Here is a 27,800-nt window from a genome sequence, read left to right as displayed (position 1 = left end):
TGTTACCGATTAAATGCCTTCGTTCCGTCCGTCGGGCATTGTGCGAACGGTACGCCTCCGTTTCCCTGACTGTGGTGTCTACAATCTCTCTACATCTGGCCCACCTTACAACAATGGAAACACCTTATAACTTGCCGAGTTTTTTCCTTTTCTCTAGTTTTATATACTAGGCCCCTATTCTCTAAACGATTCTCTGTTTTCCATCTATCTTGTTTTGGGAATTTTGCTGGCTTCGACTCTAACCTGCCGTCTCGCATGACAAACCGCCATGGGTTCATCGTCGTATTCATGGCTTGCGTTAAGCCGAATTTTCCATCTCACTTCTGCTAAGGCTTTCTCATAAGCTGCGTGGAGATCCGAAGGTTCATCCCTCATTACAGCCATTTTCACATCTTTATCTCTGAGGCCTTCTATAAAAGATCCTAGAATTTGTTTTTTAACTAATGCACTATATGCTCCTTCTGTTAGTCGCACTATTCTCTGCATATAGTCTTGAATAGTTTCTTCTCTACCCTGTCTTACATTAGCTAATTCTACTATGTACTTGTTGGGATTTGCGACTATCCCATAATAGTCTTCTAAGGCCCATTTCAATTCTAACCAAGTTAAACCTTCATTATTTGGCATTAATCCATTAATGAAGAGTCCAACCGGGCCCCTAGTGGTCAATAGTGCTACCTGGCATTTTTCTTCATCCGCACCACCGACTATTCTAAAATATTTTTCTATATCTTGCAGCCACACCCTATATCCACCGTCACTTCTATTTTCTAAAGTTTTTATATTCTTTAGAAGGAACTCACCTCATAATGTTTTTGAGATGGCGCCCACCACGTTCCTAAGCTCCATGGTTAAGCCCTCTACGAAATTCGAAAAAATTTGCTGTTCCATCTTTTTTTTTCAACTTTTTAACAACAACCAAAACAAAAACAAAAAAAAAACAACGTAAGACGAGAAAACAAAAGTACAATTAAAATTTTTTTTTTCTTTTTGATTAATTTTCTCAAATAATCACGAATTTCTTTCTTTCTTTTTTTAACAAAAGCTTGGGGTGTTTTTTTAATGCATATATATATATACATATATATATATATATATATATATATATATATATATATATATATATATATATATATATATATATATATAACCTTAGGGTAGAAACAAGCAAAGAAATTTAATGCATATATACATATATATATATATATATATATATATATATATATATATATATATATATATATATATATATATATATATATATATATATATATATAACCTTAGGGTAGAAACAAGCAAAGAAAGAATTCGGATTCGACTTACCTCTTTATCTTTTTCTTTATTTTTGTTCTTTATTTTTATTTTTTCTTCTTCAAAATGAAAGTCTTTTATTTGGTTTTGTTTTCTCTATTTTGTTTTGTTTTGCTTTTATTTTCAATATTATGTCCGTTGTAAATAAGTTTTGTTTTTTTTTTCAAATTGAAAGTCTTTGATTTTTTTTATTGTTGTGTCGGTTGGAAATAAGTTTGTTTTTTTGTTTGTTTGTTTTTTTCAAAGGACCCTTTCGTTATGTTTCGTGGTATCTTCGTGTTTTTTTATTCTTGTAGAATAAAAGTGTTGACGGCACCAAATTATATGTATGTTACATATATGTCTGGCTGGTTATCATCTAGCTATTAAAATAGACAGTTATTTCATTTATCAATTAATACGAGTAACTTTGTTTATAAAAAAGACTTTGTTTATTTTAAGATATATTTAATATACACACTTCAACACAATTATGGTGGTGGGAGTTAGGGTAGAGGTGGATCGCAAACTGTGTCAATTTGTGTCTCGCTTCCGTCCGTCTCTCTTACTGTCTGTCTGTTGCTATGTTTCTCTCCTCTTTTTATTGATATCTTTTCTCCAGCTTGTTATTGCACTTTTCTGGTTTTCGGTCTGACCCATAACCGATTGACGTCATGGATACAGGTCGCTACAAATCCCGGAATTTACATTGTTTATTTTCGTTTGCCTGGATGTAACATAGGTCACCTTTTCCTGGAACCGATCGTTCTTTTGATCGCCTGGAATTTCCATTGTTTATTTTTCTGCTTACCTGGGCTCAGTTCGCCAGCACTCCTCCTTGAAAATGGTCACAAGGATAAAAATAGAAACAGAAAATTTTACGACATCTCAGGCTACTGCTAACGCAAAATTCTGCCGGCCTAGAATACACCCTTTTCTTCTCCCTTTGTCAGAAAAATCACTCGTTCCAAACGAGGACTGAGGCAAATCAAGAGAAGCAAGACTTTTGGGAGCTGCCGACAACGCATTCAAAATGCATTATCTACTCTACATTAAAAAAAGAAAGTGATAATAATAATATTAAGTATTAAACTTAATATAAGTACAATCGGCCTGTTATGGGGAAAGTATGGCGATAGGTTCCCCTCTCACTAACTGAAATATAGAAAGAATTAAATTGACAAATGTATCGTCTGTAATTCTTGAACAAATCAACTATAATTCTCTCGAGTCGTCCCCGACTTATTTGAATGAAAATCATCTAACCCTTACATTCGACACTAGACGGCGCATTTATTAGCTTGTCTATTTGCAAAAATTACTAAAAATTGAATGGCGTCGGCAGTTTTATTTGTTTTTTGTTTGTTTGTTTGTTTGTTTGTTTGTTTGTTTGTTTGTTTTGTTTTGTTTTTTGTTCGTTTTTTTTTTTTTTTTTTTTTTTTTTTTGCAAAAGGAGTTTGGGAAGACGTTGAATTCAAAATTGGAGAACGCGTTTATTTTGAGAAAATTTAGTGAGCGAATTACAAGCCGTAAATTAACAACAATAAATTCCAATAAGTTTTAACAATAGTATTTGAGAGAGCTGTTCAGGGACAAATGTAGAAAGAAAAACAATTCAGTAAATAAATTAATACATAAATGAAAGAAAATTTAATACATGACTGATGAAAAATAGACATTTAAAAATATTTTTTAATGCTTACCAGAATTTAGTTGACAAATTTAACGTCTGTAATTCTGGAGCAACTCGACTATAATTCCCTCGAGTCGTTCCCGACTTTATTTGAATGGAAATCATCTAAGCCTTTTACTTACATTCAACACTAGACAGCGCATTTATTAGTATATCTATTTGAAAAGGTTACAAAAATTGAATGGCGTCGACAGTTTTTGTTTTGTTTTTTTGTTTTTTTTTATTTATTTAATTTTTTTTAGCAAAAGAAATATGGGAGGACATTGAATTCAAAATTCAAAATTCAAGAACGCGTTTATTTTGACGAAATTTAGCGAGCGAATTACAAGCCACAAATTAACAACAATAAATTCCAATAAGTTTTAACAATAATATTTGGGGAAGGTGTTCAGGGACATATGTAGAAAGAAAAAGAATTCGGTAAATAAATTAATACATAATTTTTTATTTTGGAAACTTCAAATATATTTTACAGAGGATGATTTTTGAACTTTTCACTTTGTAACTTTAATGAATTAAATGTTTTCTAAAGAAGATGAATAATAGTATTACTATCGAATGTTTTTGTCACATTTTTAATCAGATTTTCATTCAACAATTTGCGCGCATTTTATTTGTGTTGCTGTTTTTTATGATAATTTTTTTTTATTATTTTTTTTTTTTTTTTTTTTTTGCTGAACTTCTGTAAGCAAAAGTTGCTGTCTTGTCCGAAGAAAATTTGAAGGAACATAACAAAAAATTGAAAGAAAATAAACATCAAACAAGAAGTAAAATGATAATAGAAAGAAATGGAGGTTTTCTTAGAAAAGGCCATTAAAATGTATCTCATTCAAAGGAAGAAACTGTTTGCATTTGTGGATCACGTTTGTTAAACCTAAAATAGAAAAACAGAAATGAATAATAAGAAAACCAAAACAATGTTGCAAACACAATAATAAAATTTATTATGTGTTTCAGTGTATATTTTAGACAGTTTTGCGTAAATAAAACATCCATTTTCTTATATTTTTGTGAGAACAATTTATTTTTAATATATACGTTAATACGAATTTCTAAGGCATAATTTTTATTTCGTCAATGATTTTAACGGGCCATCATATCTTATTGCCTATATGCCTTACCAAGCTTAATCTACTTCTGTTTTGTCTTCTATGCATTGTTCTTGCGACGCAGAAAGTTTAAATTTCTGAATATATAAAAGTAATAGATATGAAAAAGGAACAAAAACATATTGCTCCAACATTTTAATAAAGTATTGTTCCGAAACATTGTTTATATAACACATAATTGTTACTGCGTTTTATTTTAAATTTCAATGCATGGCTATAGAAAAACACACACACACGCACACACACACACACACATACATATATATATATATATATATATATATATATATATATATATATATATATATATATATATATATATATATCGAGAGAGAGAGAGAGAGGGGGTTAATCATTTACTTGAAACGTTACTCAGTTTGTATATACCAATCGTAATGGTTTAAAAATTCTTTGTCATAAATATTTTTTTTGTAATTAAAAGTATTTTATATAAATTTGGAAAAAATTCAAGCTGAATGAATGCCTTTTTATTGATTTCCAGAACTAATAAGATTAAATATAGAAAAAAAAATTAATTTTAATTCCAATAATCAACATTAAAAACTTAGCACATACAACGTAAATAAAGTTGATAGAAGAAATTTAAAAACTTTAATTTTAAATTCATTTTAATTTGAAAACATATGCATATAAATTATATTACAACTAGTGACGATGCTAAAAAAAATTGTGGAAATAATTTAAATTCAGCTATCAACTAAACCTTCGAAAAATGTAAACAAACGAAAGAAAAAAGAATAAAACAACATGGGGTTTCGAATTTAAGTTAAATCACTTAATAAGAATACTCTAACTGAAAAATAAATTGTAAGTGTTGTAATTAGTATACCTTAAAAATAGGACTAAAAGAATAAATATAAAAGCAACTGAATAAAAAACAATAAGAATATATATAACAATAATAATTCACAACAATACGAAAATAATTAATATTCGTAAAAATAAATACAGTATGATCATAATCTTCGTAACGAGAAAAAAACGGCTAAGCGTGTCGGTTGCATAAATTATGTAAATTATCCAAAATGGTGTTTTTTCTAATTTATTTAATGGATTTTTTTTTTTAATTATGCTTTTTTAAAAAAACATCTGATGAGTACGTGACTAAATATGCGGCAAAGACATAATTTTGCAGTTTGGTAGTCGCAATAGGAAACAATATTGTAATGGCTACCTGTCGAAAAGAAGTAAATAACTATCTAGGAAAATTTGATATTTGGAATTTGGAGAATTATTATATTACACTATACGTTACGCACATTACATTAAATATCCAGGTAAACAGATAAACGTTTATATACAGAAACAAACGGTTATACACTCGTTATATAGACGACTATATAACATATTCATTTATATACAGACTTTATATAGTCAATTCTGCTATTCAACATCTGCTAGTATATATATATATATATATATATATATATATGTGGGGGGGTTGTTTATATAAAGTATGTATATAAATCAATATGTTATATAGTCGTCTATATAACGAGTGTATAACCGTTTATTTGTGTATATAAACGTTTATCCGTTTACATGGACATTTAATTAATGTGCGTTACGTATACATACTTATGTGTGCGATGCGTGTTTTGTGATCATCTAGTGTTTTCTATTTCGTGGTAGTCTCTTGTTTTTCTATTGTTCGTCGAATTGATGCATGTATAACATTTAGGACAGTGTTTCTATTATCGACTAGTATTCTCGTGTTTCTACGTGTCAATATATTGACCGATATAGTTTACCAATGGACAACAGTTACAATAAAAAGGGAAGGAAAACAGTTCTCTGTGGGCTTAACTGATGGTATTGTTTTAACGGAAAGCTGCAAAAAAGATTCATCCCAATGAATCGAGCAGAAGTCTCGGATGTATTTTCAGCAACTTTTATTCCCAAAATGTTTCCCCGCTTGGAAATTTGCACGCTTGTCCCTAAGTTCTACATTCTATCGACATTGCCCCGACAACTACCACGGGGTCATGAGCCGTTATTAAAAAAAAATAATTTTAAAAACACGACGTTTACGTTTGGCACCTTCTTAAAAATTGGCCAGCGTTTTCGCTAAAATAAAAACACAGTTTTCGTTTGGCATCATTCAACGGTTTACGTATCCTACCCGGAATCTGTCGAAGATAAGGCGATCCCTATTCTTCATCAGTACCCATACTACACTTTCGCTCCCCAAAAGGAAAAAGTAATGCATGGGAAGATGATATAACAGCAATTTCGGAGGTAATACATGGGAGGATGGTTTCATAAGAACAGAACAGTTACTATACTACCTCCCCCAACAAAGGAGAGGGTAATGATTGGGAAGATGGTATCATGAAATAAATAACATACCATCCACTAAATTCATCATTAGTAAATAGGGGATTAGTCTAAAAGTGAACACCTTATATATTTCCATAACTTTCGTTTCCCTTATTTTGTCATGTAGTCTTGATGCCAATTCTTTATTAGTAATACTATATAATTCCATTAGTAATAGAAATACAATACTACAATATTATGTTTTAAAAATAGTAGTATAATTTCGGCTTCAGAAAGACACATGCAAAATATCCACTAGTAATCGATATAAATAAATTGTCGGGGCAATGTCGATAGAATATACTATGTATGTGCGTTTAACTAATAAACTTTTAAACTGCTGGTCACATAACACTGAAATTAACAGGAAATAGTAATCATACGCCAAGGATGGTTTATGATGAGTAAAATCTTTGGTTGAATGAATAACGCATATAGAAATATGCCAAGTTGAAATACGAAATGTTCATTTAAACTTGCTTACATATATCTATTACTTTTGCGCATGCTCAAATTCACTCATATATAGTAGTGGTTTCATTTAAAATCTTTTTTATCCATCTGTCGATAACTCAAACGATAGGGAACGCAGCTGGCGGGCCAAATGTTTCGGTTTCAATTCTAACTGATGGCACTCAAGTCATTTTTTAACTTTTGAAATCTACATACTATATATTAGGTAAAATATAATATTCAATAGGGAATTGGCTCTGTAATAATAAATACGAAATCTGCATGAAGTAAAATGCAGTTAAGCGTATTTTCCGACCGGGCAAGGTTGATTAAATTTCGCACGCGCACAATATTGTTTGAAAGAGGATAAAAAATGAAGATAAAATGTAATGAGTTTTATAGTTATTGAATCGCGAAGCTATTCAAAACGGATACTAAAAAGCAAATGAGTCAATCGCTATCCTCTTTCTCCGCTCTGTTTCGATTCGTTCTCCCCTTCACTTTCAAAGACAAATTAATTTTCACAGGAACATGTTAACTTAAAACATTTTCAATCAATTAAAATCGTCTCAAACCCCAAGAAAGTCTATATAAAATTGAAATCTGACGCGAACATAGAAACTCATAAAAAAGAGAAGATAATAACTAAAAGCAAGAGAGAGATTTCACTAGTTGTCCTGCCGAGATACCCAAGAACGTACACCCAACACTCCATTCTTTGGCCCAGAGAGGCTAAGAGGAATCTTCAATGACTCACATAAAAGCCTTTATCAGCTCGCGCACATCTATACACGCACTAACAGTAACAAGGTAAACCAAAGCACGTAAAAATGCCACGCTGCCAAATACTCACATACATATATTACTCACATACGTACATCATGATATTATGAACATATTGACTACTCAATTTTTTTTTCATCAAACACGAATTTGCACGAATGACTTTTATATTTTTGCACGAATTTGCACGAATAACTTTTATATTTTTGTAAAATTTTAACATAAAACGTTTTTCTCAATTCGTCATTTACAAAGCACTACATTTTTAGTTAGCACGTACCAACTGGTGACTTTTTCGTTTCTAATTATTTTCATGTTATTCAATTTCTAATTGATTAACCATTTAATTGTAAGAGTTGCGATGAGATTCAACTTATATACGCAGTTTAAGAAAGACTTTCTGACAAGAATAGGAAAACTTACTTTTTCAGATTAGTCGGCAAACAAGATTGAAGCAACGGTCGATTTCGGGCATCGTTTGTAACATGAGCAGTCGAAATACATCTAAGAATTACAGAATCACAAAGATTTCTTTATATATAGAAAGAAAACAATCATATAATTATATTACATATAAATACATCGATTTTTTACGAAGAAGTCGCCATTTATCAAGGCCCAGAGACCACTTAAGGATAAGGATTAATGAGTGTACAGTAGTCAATAAATAGGACAATATTGTAGTAATCGTTAGTAGTGAATATTTGGTAGACTGGATTATTAAGGGGACGGCTCATCAAGAATTTGTTTACGTTGGACTTGAAGACAACCAGATTGTAGTCAGCTGGAAAGCATGGAAACAGAAGAGAGTTAAGCAGGCGTGTAGGTCTAAGAAAGAAACTTTGTTCATGGAATCTACGTTTAGGTTTAGGCACAAATAAAGAGTGGATTAAATTATTGATAGTGGTTTCAACTAGACGGTGTTTTTCGTGAAAGTTTGGCGAAAGAAACCATATATTGGAGCTCAGATGAGCACTTGCCATGAAAATAATGATAAAGCAGAGATAGGCTCGTAACGTCTCTTCTGTGGGAAAAAGATTCCGGGTAAGAGAAAAGTGCATCCTCACTGGGCTACAAAGTCTATTTTGAACTCTGTCGATGCAAGATAAGGTGCTTCAAGCAGCTCCTGCCCAGGTGTGGCAACAGTACCTGACTCTTATATAGGTAGAGAATTGCATCAGCAGTGAGATATCTACTGGAGCGGTAGAATGATCCCACCATTTTTCTAGCGATCTTGGCAATGGATTTGATGTGCGTTTAGATTTCAGATCAGGAGAAAAGGTCAGACCCAGTACCTTGCCAAAACATGAAGCCTCCCCAAGACGAGGACCATTCATTTCAGTTGATGCCAGATGGAGATCAGAGCGTTTATGATGTAAAGATAGAAGTTTGGTTTTAGATGCATTAAAGTTAACCATCTACCTCTTTCCCCATTGTACCACGTGCTAAAAATCAGAGGAGAGAGAATCAGAGAGAACTTGGTCATTTGCGCCTTTCAAGTGTTGCCATAGGTGGTAGTGTCGTTAGCATGAATGTCTACGAATGATCTAAGGATGTGATTTAGATCATTGATGTAGATCAGGAAGAGAGTTGGGCCCAAGTTGAACCCCTGAGGGACTCCAGCATTAATACTGTGAGCTTCTGATTTCTGTCCATCAACCACTACTCTTCTGAACCTATCAGAGAGAAATGATTTAATAGTTGAAAAGACATTTCCAGCTATACAGTAGCTGGAGATTTTGTGGAGTAGACCTTTATACAATACACTATCAAAGGCCTTTGATATGTCAATAGCAACTGTCCTAGAAAGGAAGCTTTCGTTGAGAGATTTGATAATCCTATGAGATATAACCGTTAGCACATATAGCAAAACGGAAACTATATTGCATGTCACTAAGGAGGTTATTATTTTTTTATTTATTCATTTAATTTTTTATTTTTATTTTTATTTTTATTTTTTTTTTGCTGCGGTGGTTGACTACTTCTCTATTTAACACAGATTCCAGAAACTTACTCGTGACGCCCCCCCCTAGCGTGGCGTGGTTAGGGAGCTTGCGTGTCTCTAGGACCTGGATAACTATGTTGGCAGAAGATTCGTCTCCTAGTAGGGTCACCCAAGCCAGACAGGTTGAAGAGTAGAGATCAGACTAAGAACACACACTGGTCCTCTAGGTTGGGGATTAGAATAGGGCCAACAACCCAATTCTGTAAAAGAAAGAAAGTTACAGAAACTGCAACGACATCATCTGTGGACTTCTTGGTCTGGGAAGAGTCATCTCTAGTAGAGTTCATAATGCGAGTGGGTGAAAGCCTCCGGGAAGCCAATGCGCCATCAAGTGGCCAGAGACTTTCTAATGAACAACTGTGGGATAAAAACAACTAAACCCCAATGGCGATAGAGATCAGAAAACGGAAATGAAACTAGATTGGCCACACTTTGCGAAAACCTGCATTCAACATCATAAGGCAGGCCCTTGAAAGGAACCCGAAAGGCAAGCGTAAAATTGGTCGCCCAGATATGGAAAAGAAATTGAGGCTGAGACCAGGGCTGCCGGAATGACATGGGCCGAACTGAATAGGACCAGCCAGAACCGAGTCCGTTGGAGGAGTGTCGTTGCATCCCTATGTTGCTCAAGGAATCAATAGAGCTAAACAAACACTACTGATGCACATGAGACTTAGTGGTCTTTACTGAAAGGGAGATGACCGATGGCAGTTCTAGGAAAGAAGCTTTGTACACGGAATCGAATCTACATTTAGTTTTAGGCACTGATAGAGAGTAGGGAATTTATTGATTGTGATTTTTTTTCTAGGCGAGGGTTTCTCCGAAAAGTTGGCGAAGGCAACCGTACATTGGTGCTCAGTCAAACACTTGCCATGAAAATAACGATAGAGTAGAAACAGTCTCGCAACATATCTTCTGTGGGAAATAGGTTGAAGAGAAGAGAAAAGGGAATCGCCTCCAAGATAGGATGCTCTGAGTAGCTCCTGTCCAGAAGTATAAAAGATTTTTACTCATCAATACAACGATTTTTTTTATATTTTATTAAATACAATGATTTTTATATTTTATTAAATACAACGATTTTTTTATATTTTATTAAAGACAAGGATTTTTTATATTTTATTAAATACAATGATTTTTTATATTTTATTAAATACAAGGATTGTTTATATTTTATTAAATACAACGATTTTTTTTATATTTTATTAAATACAATGATTTTTTATATTTTTTTAAATACAAGGATTTTTATATTTTATTAAATACAATGATTTTTATATTTTATTAAATACAAGGATTTTTATATTTTATTAAATAAAATGATTTTTTATATTTTATTAAATACAAGGATTTTTTATATTTTATTAAATACAATGATTTTTATATTTTCTTAAATAAAATGATTTTTTATATTTTATTAAATACAATGATTTTTATATTTTATTAAATACAATGATTTTTATATTTTATTAAATACAAGGATTTTTTATATTTTATTAAATACAATGATTTTTATATTTTATTAAATACAAGGATTTTTTATATTTTATTAAATACAATGATTTTTATATTTTATTAAATACAAGGATTTTTTATATTTTATTAAATAAAATGATTTTTATATTTTATTCAATACAATGATTTTTTATATTTTATTCAATGCAATGATTTTTTATATTTTATTCAATGCCATGATTGTTTTATATTTTATTAAATACAATGATTTTTTTTATATTTTATTAAATACAATTATTTTTTATATTTTATTAAATACAAAGATTTTTTATATTTTATTAAATACAAGGATTTTTTATATTTTATTAAATACAAGGATTTTTACTTTTGAATACAAGGACTGTTTACTTTTGAATACAAGGACTATTTACTTTTGAATACAACTATTTTTTACTTTAATTTACTGATTTTTTGCTACTTTTCAATATTTTTTACTTTTCAATGCAACAATTTTTCTTTTCAATGCAAGAATTATATACTTTTTTAATACAAAGGTTTTTTTTATTTTTAATACAATATTGTTCTTATTTTTCAAGACAAAGATATTATATACTTTTAATGCAATTATTTTTTGACATTTCAATAAAAGAAATTTTATTTTTAAATACTAGGATTTTTTACTATTTAATACAAAAACTTTTTACAAGGAACATTTTACTCATCAATGTACGGATTGTTTTACTTTTTACTCAATTTTTATTTTACTTTTCAATATCAAAACCTTTTATATTTCAATACAAAGATTTTTGCACATTCTAATATATATTTTTTTAATTTTCAATACCAGCATGTTTTACTTTTTAATGCACGGATTTCTTTTTACTTTATAATATTTATTTTACTTTTTGGTGCGAGTATTTTTTGTAATTTAAAATTCAAAGATTTCTTACTTTTCAATGCAAAAACTAATTTTTTTCTTTTCAATACAAGTTTTCTAATATAAATTTGTTTTACTTTTCAAAACAATGATATTTTACTTTTCAATACAAGATCTTTTTAATTCTTAATACAAGGATTTTTGACTTTTTGATACAAGGATATTCGTAATATTAATACAATGTTTACAATGTTTTTACTTTTAAATACAAGGATTTTTTATTTGCAATACAATATTTTTTTTACTTTTTCAATACAAGGATATTTGTAATTTTTAATACAATATTTTTAATACAATTTGTAATTTTTATACGAGGATTTTTTTTTTACTTTTCATTACAAGGATTTTTTATTTTTTAATAGAAAGATGTTATTGTACTTTTCTACACTTTTTAATACAAGCTTTTTATCTATACATTACAAGGATATTTTACTTTTAAATACAGGGATTTTTTCTTTTCAATACAAGTTTGTTTTTTTTTTCAATACAAACATTTTTACTTTTATAGACAAGGAGTTCTTATTTTTCAATACAAGAATTTGGTATTTTTTTAGATTAGGTCCACCTCCACAATTTTCTTTTAAATGATGACTTTTGAAAGTTTTCGACTATGCTGAATACGGAAATTGTATTAAAATTTTGCAGAAATAAGTAATTATCGAGATATAAATAGTTGTTTTATGCATTGTATTCGTTGGTGGCCATCTTTGTTACGCGCTTAGATTTGTTTATGACGCGCTTGCGGGCGCGTAACAAAGATGGCCGCCAGAGATTACAATGCATTATACAACTTTTTATATCTCGATAACTGCTTATTTCTGCAAAAATTCAATGCGATTTCTGTATTCAGTATAGTCGAAAACCTACAAAAGTCATCATTTAAAAGAAAATTGTGGAGGTGAACCTAATCTAAAAATTTACGACGAATTGTTTTTACTTTTCTATACAAAAATTTTCTAACTATTTATTATAAGTATTTTTCCCAGTAGATCATTATAATATAGCGCTATTTTCAGCTGAATTTAACAAATAATACATTCTCTTTTAAAGTTTGTTTTTAAGATAAATCTTGCTGAAAGCTGCAAAGCGGAAAATGTGATGAAATGACTTAAAAATTAAAAACAAACCTGGTTTTATGCAGCTTGTCGTGTCCGATGGCAGCTAAGAATAATTTTTAAAAATGGCTACAGTTTCTATATCTGGCTATATCGCGAAGTAACGAGATTTTTCGTCATCTCATATTCAAATGAGAAGCTGTCAGTTTGAATAAAAAGGCCTGTTTTTCAGAGACTGGGTCGATTTGAATTTTAGAGTGGCGAGCTTTGACAGCGGTGTGTTGAATCTGGGAGTGACGAGTTTTTACAGCAGTGTGCCGGACTTGGAAGTAACAAGCTTTAACAGCAGTTTGTCGAATTTAATCCGAAGAAATTGTTAGTTGAGAGTGAAGAATAGTTAACAATTGATCATTTAACCACAGAAAATAGGAGATAATAGAAAATAAATATTTACCGATGGTGGGTCTATCTTTTCGAAATCCTGCATAATTCTTTTCGACAATGAACTCATCGCGGGGATTTCAGTTGTGTTAAGTGGCTTCGCTGTCACTCTTTTTTGATAATACATGAAAGACTAAAAACATAAACACGCAATAAAATGAGAAATTACATTTTCGCTAATGCTGCAAGGAAATGACTAAAAAGAACAATTGAATACAGAAATAAAAAAGAATTACTGGGTGGAACGATAAAATCGTCTCCTTAAAGAAAACAATACTACAGTTTTATTTTAAAATCTTTTCTTGAAAAATTAATTCAGATAACTTGATTATGTAGTACAGCTGACATCTATTCAATGTAGCCACCTTCAGCCTCAATTACCGCCTCGATATGGGTCCGGAACTGGAAGCATGTATTTTCCACAAACGCCGACGGGGGCTCAGCAGATGGCAGTGATCAGGCTAGCTTTGGTGTTGTAGGAGGTCATGCTGGTGATGTTCTCGACGTATGATTAAATATAGTTCAGTGGGTCTAGGTTGGGGAGGTGGGAGCCAGTGAGAGGAGGCTACAATGTCGTAGAACTCCTTCTGGATCTCTTTGGACTTGTGGTCCGGCGCAGAGTTCTGCTGCCATACCCTGTCAGTGGCCACCTGATTGTACCAGGGGTTCACCACACTTTTCAGCACATCCAGATATACATTGGTATTGGCTTTCAAGCCGACTTCTATGATGTGAGGTGGCATGATGTGGCCCTCACTTGAAACCACACCAAAGACCATAACAACGTCTGGAAACTTTGTTTTCATCACCCTGGACATGTCTCTGTTATCCCAATTTGCATTTTGAGGGTGCTGGCAATAGTCATGCTGTCATAACTTGAATCGGCAGAGAACATTCTACAGGGGGCGACGTAAAAACTAAAAAAAAAAGAGGGGAGGTAACCTTTTCATCGCTTAGGAAGGGTCTTATTATTATTGTGTCTTATTTCGCTAATATATATATACATAGATATGTATATATATATATATATATATATATATATATATATATATATATATATATATATATATATATATTGTATAAGATGATTGATAATTTGTAATTAAAATTAAAAATTAAAAATAGGTTTCACAAGGAAGAACAAACAAAATCAATAGATTGTACGATCGTTTCGGAAACGATGTTTTTATTGAGATAGACAATAAGTCTTGGACAATAATTTTATCATTTAGTTTTTTGAAACAAAGTCTCCTCATCAGCAAAAATATTGGGTGGGTTTTTTTAAAGGCACCAAAATTAAAACTAGCATTTTTTTTTAGTAAGGCAGATGTATCTGGAAAATATTTAAAATATAAAGGAAAATAGTTACTTTCTTGTTGATAACCAAAGTAAGATAAAATGAAAATAATAATAAAAATAAAATTAAAATTAAATTAAATAAAATCGGGTGGAAAGGTAAGGTTAAGATGGGATACTTTAAATATTTCTAATAAATATATATATACCTTTTAATGCTCATAAGGATCATCGTAAATGCATTCCTTGGGATGTTAAATGTAGTTTATGAATGCTTAAAAAAGTTGATATATACAAACTTCCAAAGGAAACGCCAATAGAATAATATTACCGGATTAAAATCGTTAGTAACGCTATATTTGAATTCAACTTAAATATTTCAATTACAAAGGGAGATAATTATAGTCAAATAGAAAAATAAAGAATTTTACTGTTCAAGGCGAGATACCACTAATTAGTTATAAAATATTAATATTAATAAAATCAATAATAGTAATAAATGGATCTTATTGGTGGTAATAATATTATTTTTAAGAGTAATTATAATATTCATAGAACTTATATAAATAAAAATTCAAAGTGAAATAGATAATAAAATAAAATAGAAAATAATTGTAAAATATCAAATAAAATAATTTTAAAAAAAAACTAAATGATAAAATTATTGCCCAAGACTTATTGTCTATCTCAATAAAAACATCGATTTCGAAACGATCATACAATTTATTGATTTTATTTGTTCTTCCTTGTGAAACCGATTTTTAATTTTTATTCTAATTACAAATTATCAACCATTTTACTCAATATCAAAATAGCTCTAGGATATACATGCCTATCGAGCTTATTATATATCTACATTACAACGAGCACTGTTTTCTTTTATTTTATTTTAATTGTATTAATGAATTTACTAATACATTAAAATATACTCTGCTCTTTAGACTGTTGTTCTAATCCCCTTTAAATTATCTATATATATATATATATATATATATATATATATATATATATATATATAATACCTGTTCACATATACTTAAAGCTAGAACTCAGAATTAGATGAAATCGAGCAATTGCATCGACAACGGACAACGCCAGACCCAAAGTGGGTTTCGATGTACTGCATCTCATCAGTGACGTGCTCCGACATAGGCGCGAGTCAAGGTGGTCGCACGCATGAAGTGTGCAATACTGGCGACCTAACCGTATGGACCACGGCGCAATCTATTGGCTATGCCTCGATTTTAATTTTTATATTCTTTATTTAGTTCTACATTCTACTATGTGACATACGGTTAGGTCGTCAGTATTGCGCACGTCATGCGTGCGACGACCTGGGTTTGCGCCTATGTCGGAGCACGTTACTGATGAGATGCAGTACATCGAATCCAACTTTGGGTCTGGCGGTGTCCGTTATCGATGCAATTGCTCGATTCCATCTAATTCTGGGTTCTAGCTTTATCATGAAAAAGTATATGTGAACGGATATTTATATATATCTATCTATAACCTCCTCTTAATGCCTAACATGTATGTGTGTGTGTGTGTGTGTGTGTGTGTGTGTGTGTGTGTGTGTGTGTGTGTGTGTGTGTGTGTGTGTGTGTGTGTGTGTGACTGGTGCACTATTCAAAGATATCTTTAATCAGTCATTTAATCAGTTGAAAAGGCATGGTACATTACTTACAGCCTTCTTAAGCTTTTCTATTCGTCTCCTTTTTGCCGCTGTTACAAAAAAGGTCTCTGGGGAGTTTCGCTTTCTAAAAATTGTTAAATTAGAATCCGAATTGGCCATCCCCTCTGAATGTGGATCATGTGACGGAATCTGATAAACGTAGAAAAAAGAAATAAAACAAAAGGAAATATTAGTTGGTTTCTAAAATTTTTAATCTTTGATGGACATTTTTTTTTGTTAAATATAACTGCACTGGCGCTTACGTTTTTTATTTAATGTTTTTTTTTGGGGGGGGGGGTTTGTTTCGCTATCTCCGGTAAGACCAGATTATGCATTAACATGAGCATTCTCATGATATTTTTTTCGCCTTATTCTTCCAGTCTGGCTCATGAAAAATTGGAAGCAAGTGTTTTTTTTTTCTTTGTTTTGTGACATCATCACTAGAATATTGCTTGTGTCAACGGGTTCTATCTGTACTAGTTGTTTTTTTTTTTCAACAGAATCTCCCTTCCTATTATTTGGATTCTCCTGACTACTGTTCTCATCTTGAGTCTTATTTTCACAACGTTTTGGTTGATGTAACCGCAGACCTTCTTCAGGTTTATCGTGTCGAACTTGGTCCATAAGGACCCGTGGCGCAATGGTTAGAGTACTTAGAAAAAATCAGTTGTAAAAGTGACATTCTTCGGAGGTTTAATCCTCAATGTGGGCGATCGAAAATTCAATTGCGAAATACTTACTCTATTCAGTCATGGCTGACGAAACGAGAGCAAACTACTCTATTTAATTAAATAAAGGGTTCCATTCGAAATTTTGTGCAAATTGCCGAGATTGAAACGATACACCTGAAGAAGGTCGGAGGTTACATCGATCGAAACGTGATGGAAATGACACTCAAATCCGAAGAATCCAAATAATACGAAGAATCAATCCTAATCTAATATATTTAACAATATAGAATTTCCCTTTTCTAAATGTATTGTGTTCGCCACGACTGAATAACTCCATCTACGCCCTGTATGGTAAACTTTCAGAATATCAGAGGGAGACTAATAAGTGCTATATCTTGCTCAAGGGCGATTTGGAACTGTGCAATACATGGGCGTCCATCTCGTGAAGGTATTACACATAACTGCTTACCTATATACACACTATAATTGAAATTTATTTAGCTTAACTGATTAACGGAAATTTAATATTTTAGTTATGATATGAAATCAATAGAATTTTCCATGTGTAAATTTTAAATGTTTGGCATTTGACCAAAGTGCTATTAAAAACCAAAACGCCATTTAAAACCAAAGTGCTATTAAAAAGCAAAGTTGTATTAAAAACCAAAGTACCACTATCAAAAAAATAATTAAACCTGATATTTTAAATGCCTAAAGAGATTTATCATCCTAATTATTTTTAAGAGTAAAGATTTGGAAATCTTTCATTAGAAATGGACAACAGCTTGATTTTATTTTCTTTAAAAAGAATTTTTAAATTATTATATGACAAATTAATTAAAAGTTGTGGATTTAAAGAGTCAAAATGAGAATTGATTGAACTTACTGTAAATTGTAGAAGGGTATTTGCCAGATTTCTTCTGTGTGCATCCTGAAGAATAGTTTAAAAAAATTTGTTTCTCAAATAAGCAGCGTTTCAAGAATTTATAATGTAATGTAATGTATGTATGTATGTATGTATGTATGTATTTATGTATGTATGTAGGCCAAGGGTTTTTTTTAACCAAAGGCTAAGGGTGAGGTAACCGTGACAGAAACCTCCAGAGGAGCTTAGACCCTGTAAGCCGCGGCATACATGACCCACCGGCGTGTGGATATGCTCTGGTGCACAGCAACCTAAGTCCGAGTCATGGATCAAATGGCGTGATGGGTAGAGAGGGCTCCGTAAGCCGTATGAAGGCAACCTCTCTAGGAGAAGGAAAACCCTGATATAAAACCTGCGGTGACTAATGCATCCAATGATGTTGACTTGCTCTTCTTTTTGGTTCAATGTGGCAGTTGTTCAGAGTGGGATTGTCTCGGTGCAAAGTCTTTCCTCACTATAAAAAGCTTCAAGCACAGACATTACTTGATATGCAATGGAATACACATTTTACCATCAGTGTGTATCTCGATAACAAAAAAGGCTGGCTGTAGCCTAAAACGGAAAACGGACACTCAATGAGGTCTGATGCGGATATGGGCGTCAATGGAAATAAAGACTCTGGAACATGCAAGGTCTGGTCCGGCAGGTGTTCAGGACACCACAGCCTGGACCCGGTCATCGGCAGATGTACGGGACTGTAGAAGGTTCATAGAAGTGACCGTCCGGCACGTGCTGCTGGTGGCGCTCCTGTCTGCCTGATTTGATCCAGAGATGTATTAAGTAATGGCAATACTCGAGAACGAGTTTGCTGCCATCATGTATGTATGTATGTATGTATGTATGTATGCATGTATGTATGTATGTGTGTGTGTGTGTGTGTGTGTGTGTTGGGATGGGAGGGCTTCCGTAAGACGTGGTGAAGGCAACTTTTCTAGGAGAAGCAAATCTCTGATTTAAAAAAAACATAAAGCGGGAGACCAGTACCCGCATTAAGCTGGTCTGCAGTTTAACTTGTTGTTGGCTATCTTACTAATGCTTGTTGCTGGATCTTAACATTTTTAACCTAGAGAGAGACTTAACTGTCGTACAAAGCCAAGACTCTGTAACATCATCTGTGTATAGATACTCCCTCAGGCATTTGTCTATAAAAATGGTCCTGTGGCGATGGAAAAGTTGTGATGTGTGAGGGCTTGAAATGCTGGAAGCATGTAATAACTGATCTCAATGACCATCTTCAGTGTCATGCCTGCTTGAGCGTGTGAATTCGCCGGTAGGACTAAAAAAAAGTCATTTTTGGGCTCATGGACTAAGTGTCTGAGGGAGTGGCACTCGTCTGACAAGACGTTGCAATCATCATCATCATGTATGTATGTATGTATGTATGTATGTATGTATGTATGTTTGCACAAGAAGTTTTCGGTTATTTTCCTATTTTTACCGTAGTTTCCGGATAAAAATCGAGATTACTTTACAGATAGCTCTATATAATAAAGTAATCTCGATTTTTATCCTGAAACTACGGTCAAAATAGGAAAATAACCGAAAACTTCTTGTGCAAATATTTTCCACTTACCACATACAGTGTGTTTAACGAAAATATTCTTACATTTTTCATGTTTAGAAAAATTATTATATTACAAGAAATCTACTTCTCCCAAATACGTCTTCAAAATAGAGGGTAGCAATCATAAAACCTCCATATAAATGTCTACTCCAACCTTAGTTTTCGACAATGTTTCCTTTGTTTATTGAAGCGACATTTTGTTACCTCGCCGCTATATTACAGATTCAGTGAATTCGTATATATATATATATATATATATATATATATATATATATATATATATATATATATATATATATATATATATATATATATATATATAATCAGAGAGACCTCACGTTGCCCGGGATGGAATGAGGATCAACGAATATTCTACACTTCTGATACTTTTATTTTTATCGGAATCAGTAAAATTGCCCATCCGTCAATAAAATCGATTGATTGCCTGCTCTAGTCGGGAAGCCACCACGGTGTACGGGAAAGAGTACTTCATATACCTTCACATAGCGACTTATTCCACAATACGTTGTAGTCTGCATTGTACTGTAAAAATCCCCCTGTTGATTTAATGAAATTATTTTTATATACTGAATTGAAAATAAGTTTAACATGCAAAGATCAAGTATCACGGTTGGAGTGTGCTCTAAACAGAAAAAAATATTCATTTCAAACATGCAATCAAAGAATCTTATCAAAGAACTTTATCAAACAACTTATAGTTAATTTTATATGTCGGGCACTTGTGCGGTGATAAAACTTCTCAAATGCACTTGTGATGTTAGGCTGTATAAAAGTGCTAACTTTAGTCAAAATCGAACTGCTTCCATTTTAATAAGATTTTTTGGACTATCAATTTTCGATACTTATCAGGGTATTTCAATACAAAATCCATATAAGAACATTCCCAGACAAATAAGGTACGTTTGGGTAAATATCGGCAAGCCATTTTGGAGTCCATAGCAAATGAAATCACACACAGACAAACAGACAGACAAAGTGCCTTATCTATGTTTATGAGGTCATTCACTATGGACTCCGAAAAAGCTGGGCAGATTTTATTTAATTTTACACAAACTTACTTTACGCGTCTAGTGGTGCTTTTAGATAGATTTGGTATCGGGAAAGTTCGTTTACTGATTATAGGAGCAACGGGGTTTTATTAGCATTGAAGAATAAAGTGGTAATAATTAAAGGTATATAACATGAGGGGGGCATTTCGACTTTTATTAAGAATATTTGTCTTAATTCTACCATAAAATGGAATCGGCAACAAATAGTTGACATTCAAAAGTGTCAGATAAACAAAATTAATTAAAATAGTAAAAAGAACCCAAGACACATTACTTTGCATTTTCTTTTTTTTATTATTTCGCAACGAATGTTTTTAAAAGTTTTATTAAATCCGACCATGCATATTATTCATTTTATAATGCTAACGATAGTACGAGTAAAAGCACATCTGAGTTAGTAAATATCAGTAACAAATAAATGAAATATTTACCAGGATCAAAAATTAAAATATTAAAATAGAGCGTAAATACAATTTGCATGTATTTAAGGCAAGGCAATATTTGCCATACATCAGTGACAAAACAAGATTTTATTTTGTGGCGTTTGTTAAGAAATCTATTGCTATAAAAGATAAAGGAAACTGACTCTCTCTCTCTATATATATATATATATATATATGTGTGTGTGTGTGTGTGTGTGTGTGTGTGTGTGTGTGTGTGTGTGTGTGTGTGTGTGTGCATAAATATAAAAATGAGATATGTTCATTTAATAAAACTGTTAATTTAATCCATATGAACAATCCACATTAAGTTAATCCATATGAACAAAAAGTGTTAATAACTTACAAGCGATTGAAGGGTTCGATTCTTAGAAATTGTTGCAGAAAGATCATAACTGACCATCGTTGAAGGTGAACTACATGACGGGACCTGACAAACAAAAAGAAAAAAACAACTTTTTAGTGCACTTATGTATATTCTAAAAAGATTTGACGATAACTTTCAATGTGTGTGTGTGTGTGTGTGTGTGTGTGTGTGTGTGTGTGTGTGTGTGTGTGTGTGTGTGTGTGCTTTGTTTTTTGACAGACGGGATCAAATGTGTGAGTACAATGATAGTTGTAGCAATAGAGAATACCGGATAAAAACTTATGGCATTTTCCTTTTTGTGACATTCTTTTTGGCTTGCTTTCCTTCTGAAAAAGAGAGTTTATTCACGGAATATTAAACATGTTTCCCATTCCGATTATATCAAACAGTAAGTCCATATTTATTGATTTATTGATTTAAATAACTGTTTAACAGTACAGAACTTATACATTGCTTCAAACAAAATAGCTGGCAAAACCCGAGGAACCCCTTTCATCAACAGACTCATCAGAAGTTAATCGTTGATCATAAAATAAATAAATAAATAAAATAACTCGCAAGAACAGACTTATACGTGTAAATGTTACCGAGGGAGAGGGGAAAACAGGTGGGAATACAAATAAAATATATACAATAATATAAAATATATGTACAAGTGGGGCAAAGGGAGAGTTAAAATATGTCCCCAAATAAGTCTAATGATCTGACGAACTCCTTCTGTCGACAGAGAGACGGTATGCGTAGGTTGGTTGGTTGTTTTTGTTTTACGGCATATCAACCCTTTTCGGGTTATTTAATGCCGAATCCAAAGATTTTGAAGAAAATTTTTTTTAATAGAATATATTTGTTGTTTTCACGTCGGTTTCTATTCAACCCATAGTTGGGACCCGAACAGATACTACCACTCCGGGTCAGAGTGGACCTGGGAGCAATGGTAATTAAAGGGTGGCTCCACACTCCCCAAACCCCACAAGCTGGGGCCTCACCACTGGATATAGTTTAAGGTCATATCCAGGACCCCCATTGAGGGACTTTTACTCTCTGCAAGGGGGGGCAGTCGACGTATTCTAACGCCCCACCGACAGGGCCAGGTCTGCGTAAGAGAATAGAGACTGACTCCAAAATCCGCAAGTGATTTTGAGAGTCAGCCTGATGCAAAATCCTAAAACACTCGATTTTATACGCATTGGCACACGCTGGATTTTCATGGAGGTGTTGGCCAATGGTAGATTTCAAGGTGGAAGAAAGTGGGTAAGAACGACAAGGCTTGCCCAGTTTTATTTTTTACTGGAACATGTTGGTTGATTCGACTCTGCAAATTTAAGGAGGTTCGACCTACATAGTCAGCAATACACTGACAATTAAATTCATAAACTACATTACTTTTTGTGAAGTAAGGTAAATCATCCTTAACAACTAGGGGAAATGCAGACTTTACACCAAAGGTAAAACATAAAGCAACGGACGGGAAGCAATTTGAAACAGATTTAATGATTCGTCTACCCAAACACTGACCGGTCTTCCTAATCCAAGAGACCTTTAAGTAAACAGGACACCTGGAAGGACCAAAGAACGCAGGAGAATTTTTTTTTTTACTTTATTTTTAATAATATAATCAATTAAATTCTCAGGATAACCGTTTGGAATGAAAATATCTTTGGCGATCTTCAATTCAATTTACGTTCCAATTTACCAGAAGAACAAATTCTAAGGGCTCTATAAACTAACGTCTGAATAAGTCCAATATTTCTGGAAGTAAGCACAAATGAACGCCAGTTTATATATAGACCGGCAAATATCGGCTTACGATAGACTGTAGTAAGAAAAGAACTCTTATTACGTTCAACTAAAACGTCCAAGAAAGGCAAGCAACCATCATTCTCGTTCTCCATAGTAAATAATAGCGTTGTATGGAGAGAATTGAGCTTGTTGAAAAATATTTTAGCTACATTTTCAGAGGCAAAAGCTGCGAAAGTCTCGTCGAGGTACCTAAAATATATTTATGGCTTCGATACATCATTAAATAATGCCGACTCGTAAAATCCCACAAAAATGTCAGCTAGTGCAGGACCAAGGGGACTTTCCATCTGAACTCCCTCGATCTGACTATACATAACGTTGTCGAAGCTAAATTCTACAGCTTTATTACAGATCAATATGAGTTCAACAAATATGTCCCTGGGAAAGGGGGAGGGATTAAATTACTATTCTAAAGAGAGTCGGCACAAATATTTATAGTTTCATGTAATGGAACATTTGTAAATAGACTAGATACGTCGAGTGAACGCATAAAGTTATTTTCTACACCAGGTTGCAGCTCACGTAAATATTCAACAAGCCTAAACAAGTCGAGAATGCAATTTTTAGCGTACAGAGCCTGGACCCGTTCTATAATTGTAAATATCCATTGGGCTAGAGAGTGTTGGCCAGACCCCGTCATAGACAAGATAGGTCTAAGTGGGATACCTTCCTTATGTGTTTTAGGAAGGCCGTAGAGTTTAGGTCTCAGCGAACCAGAAGGACTTATTTTATCATGTACCTCTTTAGTAAAGTAACCTTTCTTATAGAAATATAAAAGGCGCTTCTGGATCTTGACTTGATTTTTATAAGTATTATCGCAGGTTTCAACAGGACCAATACGACTAAACTTATCAGGATTATTTAAAATAATCTACATTTTCTGGACATAATCCGCACGATTCAGTATAACAACGCCAGCACCCTTATCCGGTTTGCAGATATAAATATCTTTATTGGATTTCAATAACTTGATAGTTTTGAAATGTGTGCTGGACCAAACAAAGTCACCCGAATCAATAGTTGAATTAGAGTAATGAAAAGCCAGATCTTTCAGGCTGTCTTTTACAGTCGTTGCATGTTCAGGTAAAAGAGGATCGTGGTGCTTAATTTGAGAAAATAAAACCTCAAAAACTGCAAGTGTTTCTTCTTTATCAATACAAGTCGGGGGACACAAAAATTCACCCCCTTGGACAACACAGCAGTTTCGACTTTTTAAAGAGCAAGATTGGAGTAATTAAAAGTGTTCTTGCCTTCAGCACCAGAATCACGCCCGAATCTAGCGCGAACAAGCGAGTCAAGTTGCTTATTTAATTTATTAGAAATTCGTTGTCCAGAGAATGCCTCCCGGTTTGCCAAATACTTAGAAAACCGAAAGAAATCAACAACGTCTTTTATTCGCAAAAGTGAGACATATTTAAAATTGATATAAGAATCGAACTGTTTGCATAATTTATTTATTTCATCGTTGATGAACGCCCGTTCAATCTTGAGACTTGGTGTAACCTTGGAAGAAATAATTCTTTTACTAATGTAAAATGGACCGACATTTTCTTCAAGGCAAGAAGAAATAAATTAGATAATTTTATAGACCGCATTTTTCTCTTAAAACGAGAAGGTTCGTTCAATTGTTTAATTTGGTTATAATTGTACCGATTCCGGACATATTTAAATAACCGTTTAACGGTACAGAACTTATACATTGCTTTAAACAAAATGGCCGGCAAAACCCGAGGGACCCCTTTCATCAACAGACTCATCAGGAGTTCATCGTTGCTCATAAAATAAACAAATAAATAAAATAACACGCAAGAACAGACCGAGGGAGAGGGGGAAAACAGGTGGGAATACAAATAAAATATATGCAATAATAAAAACTATATGTACAAGTGGGGCAAGGGGAGAGTTAAAATATATCCCCAAATAAGTCTAATGATCTGACGAACTCCTTCTGTCGACAGACAGGCGGTCTGCGTATGTGAATAGAGACTGACTTCAAATTCCGCAAGTGGTTTTTATTGATTTATATATGTGATTAATTTTGGAAAATAAATAGATATACGAAGATTTATAAAACCTACAATATTTTCGTTTGTTTGTGCGTTTTTCTACGTACGTCACGTCACTTCAATACTGGTTGTCGTTCCCAGGACGTTTTTCAAACAAGTAACTCTTCCCGAGTAAACGATCTTGTAATAATACAAATACTTATACTAATATATATATATATATATATATATATATATATATATATATATATATTTATATATATATATATAAACCCCTCTTCCATTTACTATGATAGTTGTTTTACATACTACTGAGTTACAACTTATCAAAATCAAGTTCACTGAAGAATAAGAAATTGTCAATTAGATGAGGAAGTATAGTATGAGAGGGGTGAATACGATGGACGGAAAGAACAAAATTTGGTTATGTATTTGATCACATTGGACTTAAATTCGACCATGTTGTAATCATTCGAAAAGCAGTATCGCAGCAATATGTTTCACTTATAAAATCTAAAAGGCGTGATGTAAAAAGAAACTTTTGGGGTAAAAAATCTACTTTATAGTTTACGATTTTACTAAATATGTACGACTAAAAAATTATGTACGATCAATGTATGACTAATTGCCGCTGCTGCTGATTAAAGCAACTTCGATACAGGCGATCAACTGGGTCCGTCAGTGTAAAATATTGTAAAACAATCTTGTAATAAACAATAAAACGAATTTACTCAAAAGTTTCGAGAGGTTATTTTGACAAATATCTTTTTAAGTCCATACCTAAAATAATATTTACTAAAAGAAAACTCCTGATTTTTTATCAAATATTACCTGTTACAAGGGTAATCTACTGAGTCCGTCCGTCAGCGCAAAAAATGCTGTGATTAAAATAAGCAATAAAACGACTTAGTTGCGATTATTTTGGGCAAATTCTTAAAGACTGAAACTTTTTCCAATCCAGTATGCCACTTGTGCGAGCCCTTTCTAATCTCGCACAAAAACACGCGTTCACATCTCAAGCCATTTTTCTTGTCATACACATACGCGCACACAAACATATGCGCACACGTACACACACGTAGATATATTCACGTTCACGTACATACACCCACATCCACGTGCATACACACACACACGCTAACGTACACATATGTACGCACACATACGCGCATACGTACGCACACATGGGGAACGTCACTTCCCCTTAAAGGAAATCCACACATGCGCAAAGAACACCGGAAACAACTAAAAAAGCAAGAGACCTGAGCTGTTTCCTCCTCCTTTTCGATTCGGCTCCCGACCTGGGCGGTCGAGGGATCAATCGCTCCCTTTCGTCCCCTGCTACTATATGTGGGGCAAGAGCCAACTGACAGTACGTACACCTTACACGCTTTCTATCTCCATGGCCTGGGTTGACTTTCTCTCTCTATATATATACAACAATAGACTTTCCCTCTCACCAGCTAACAGCGAGAGACGCGCGCTAAACTGGATTGACTCTCTCTCTCTCTCTCTCTCTCTCTCTCTCTCTCTCTCTCTCTCTCTCTCTCTCTCTCTCTCTCTACAACAATAGACTTTCCTTCTCAACAGTTAACAGCGAGAGACGCACGCCAAACTAAACACGTGCTGTGCCCTTTTCTTTCATTTGTTTCTTCATGAAATATATTCTAGTTCGTTTATTTCAATAAACGCGTTATTCGTTCCTTCCAAAACAATTCATTTTTCCTATTTTGTACGACTGGGGGATATATATAATATATTCACCAGTCCACAACACACATTTTTTTTATTTTTGTAAAAAAAAAAAAAAAATTATAAACGAGTTTATTTTAGTATTACAGAAATAAAAAAAAAACGAATTTAGTCACAACTTTCAGACGAGAGGGGTTTTTTTGTTTTGTTTTTTTTTTGGTTTTTTTTTTTTCGTTTTTTTTTGCAAATTAATTTTACAAGTGACCTTTTTCTTCCAAATTAAAATTTTGTAACACAATAAGAATGTAACACTAGAAAATCCTTTTAAAAAGTAGAAGAAATCCTCATCATTATTGCTTGTTTTTATCTGTTTGTTTGTTTTTTTAAATTAAACTTAAAACTGTCAAAGTTTTTTGACTAATTAAACCCTTAATGAATGAGAATTATTTTTTTTTCAATACAGTGTGCCAAATAATCGTCTCAGTCTTTTAGGATTTAATTATAAAAAATCGTGTTTAAATCTTTAAAAAATATACTTATTTATCTTTTTACAAATATTTTAACGAAAACAAAAACGAAAAAAGTGGCACCTAGAATTTGAAAAAAAATTGTTTCATTTTTTAAGGAGTTCATTATGTAAATAAATAGTTATGTATCTATTTACTATCTGCCTTAAGAGAATATTTTTTTAAATAATTTAGTTTTTGTAAATACTTTTTATATGAATCTAAAAATA

At 32.6% G+C, this 27,800-nt stretch overlaps 1 protein-coding gene across 2 annotated transcripts in view; it reads right to left on the bottom strand.

Moving 5' to 3' along the window:
- Positions 1-3,408: 3,408 nt before the first annotated feature.
- LOC145283582 (uncharacterized) overlaps positions 3,409-27,800 on the bottom strand; it is a 54,932-nt gene continuing 30,540 nt past the window's right edge. Inside the window, exons 7-12 of one of the 2 annotated variants that reach the window (XM_080132502.1) lie at positions 21,546-21,629; positions 18,087-18,131; positions 16,542-16,679; positions 13,575-13,694; positions 8,092-8,172; positions 3,409-3,857 (exon numbers count right to left, since the gene is read on the bottom strand). In XM_080132502.1, the coding sequence (XP_079988628.1) occupies positions 8,101-8,172; positions 13,575-13,694; positions 16,542-16,679; positions 18,087-18,131; positions 21,546-21,629 (459 nt within the window). In that variant the 3' untranslated portion in view covers positions 3,409-3,857; positions 8,092-8,100. The remainder of the gene's footprint in view (positions 3,858-8,091; positions 8,173-13,574; positions 13,695-16,541; positions 16,680-18,086; positions 18,132-21,545; positions 21,630-27,800) is intronic. The other variant, XM_080132503.1, reaches the window with a different exon arrangement.

This window comes from Euprymna scolopes, chromosome 8, assembly GCF_053919585.1.
Source record: "Euprymna scolopes isolate OS-2025 chromosome 8, ASM5391958v1, whole genome shotgun sequence".
In the NCBI taxonomy this organism is placed as follows: Eukaryota; Metazoa; Mollusca; class Cephalopoda; order Sepiida; family Sepiolidae; genus Euprymna; species Euprymna scolopes.
This window is presented reverse-complemented; position numbering and strand designations above follow the sequence as displayed.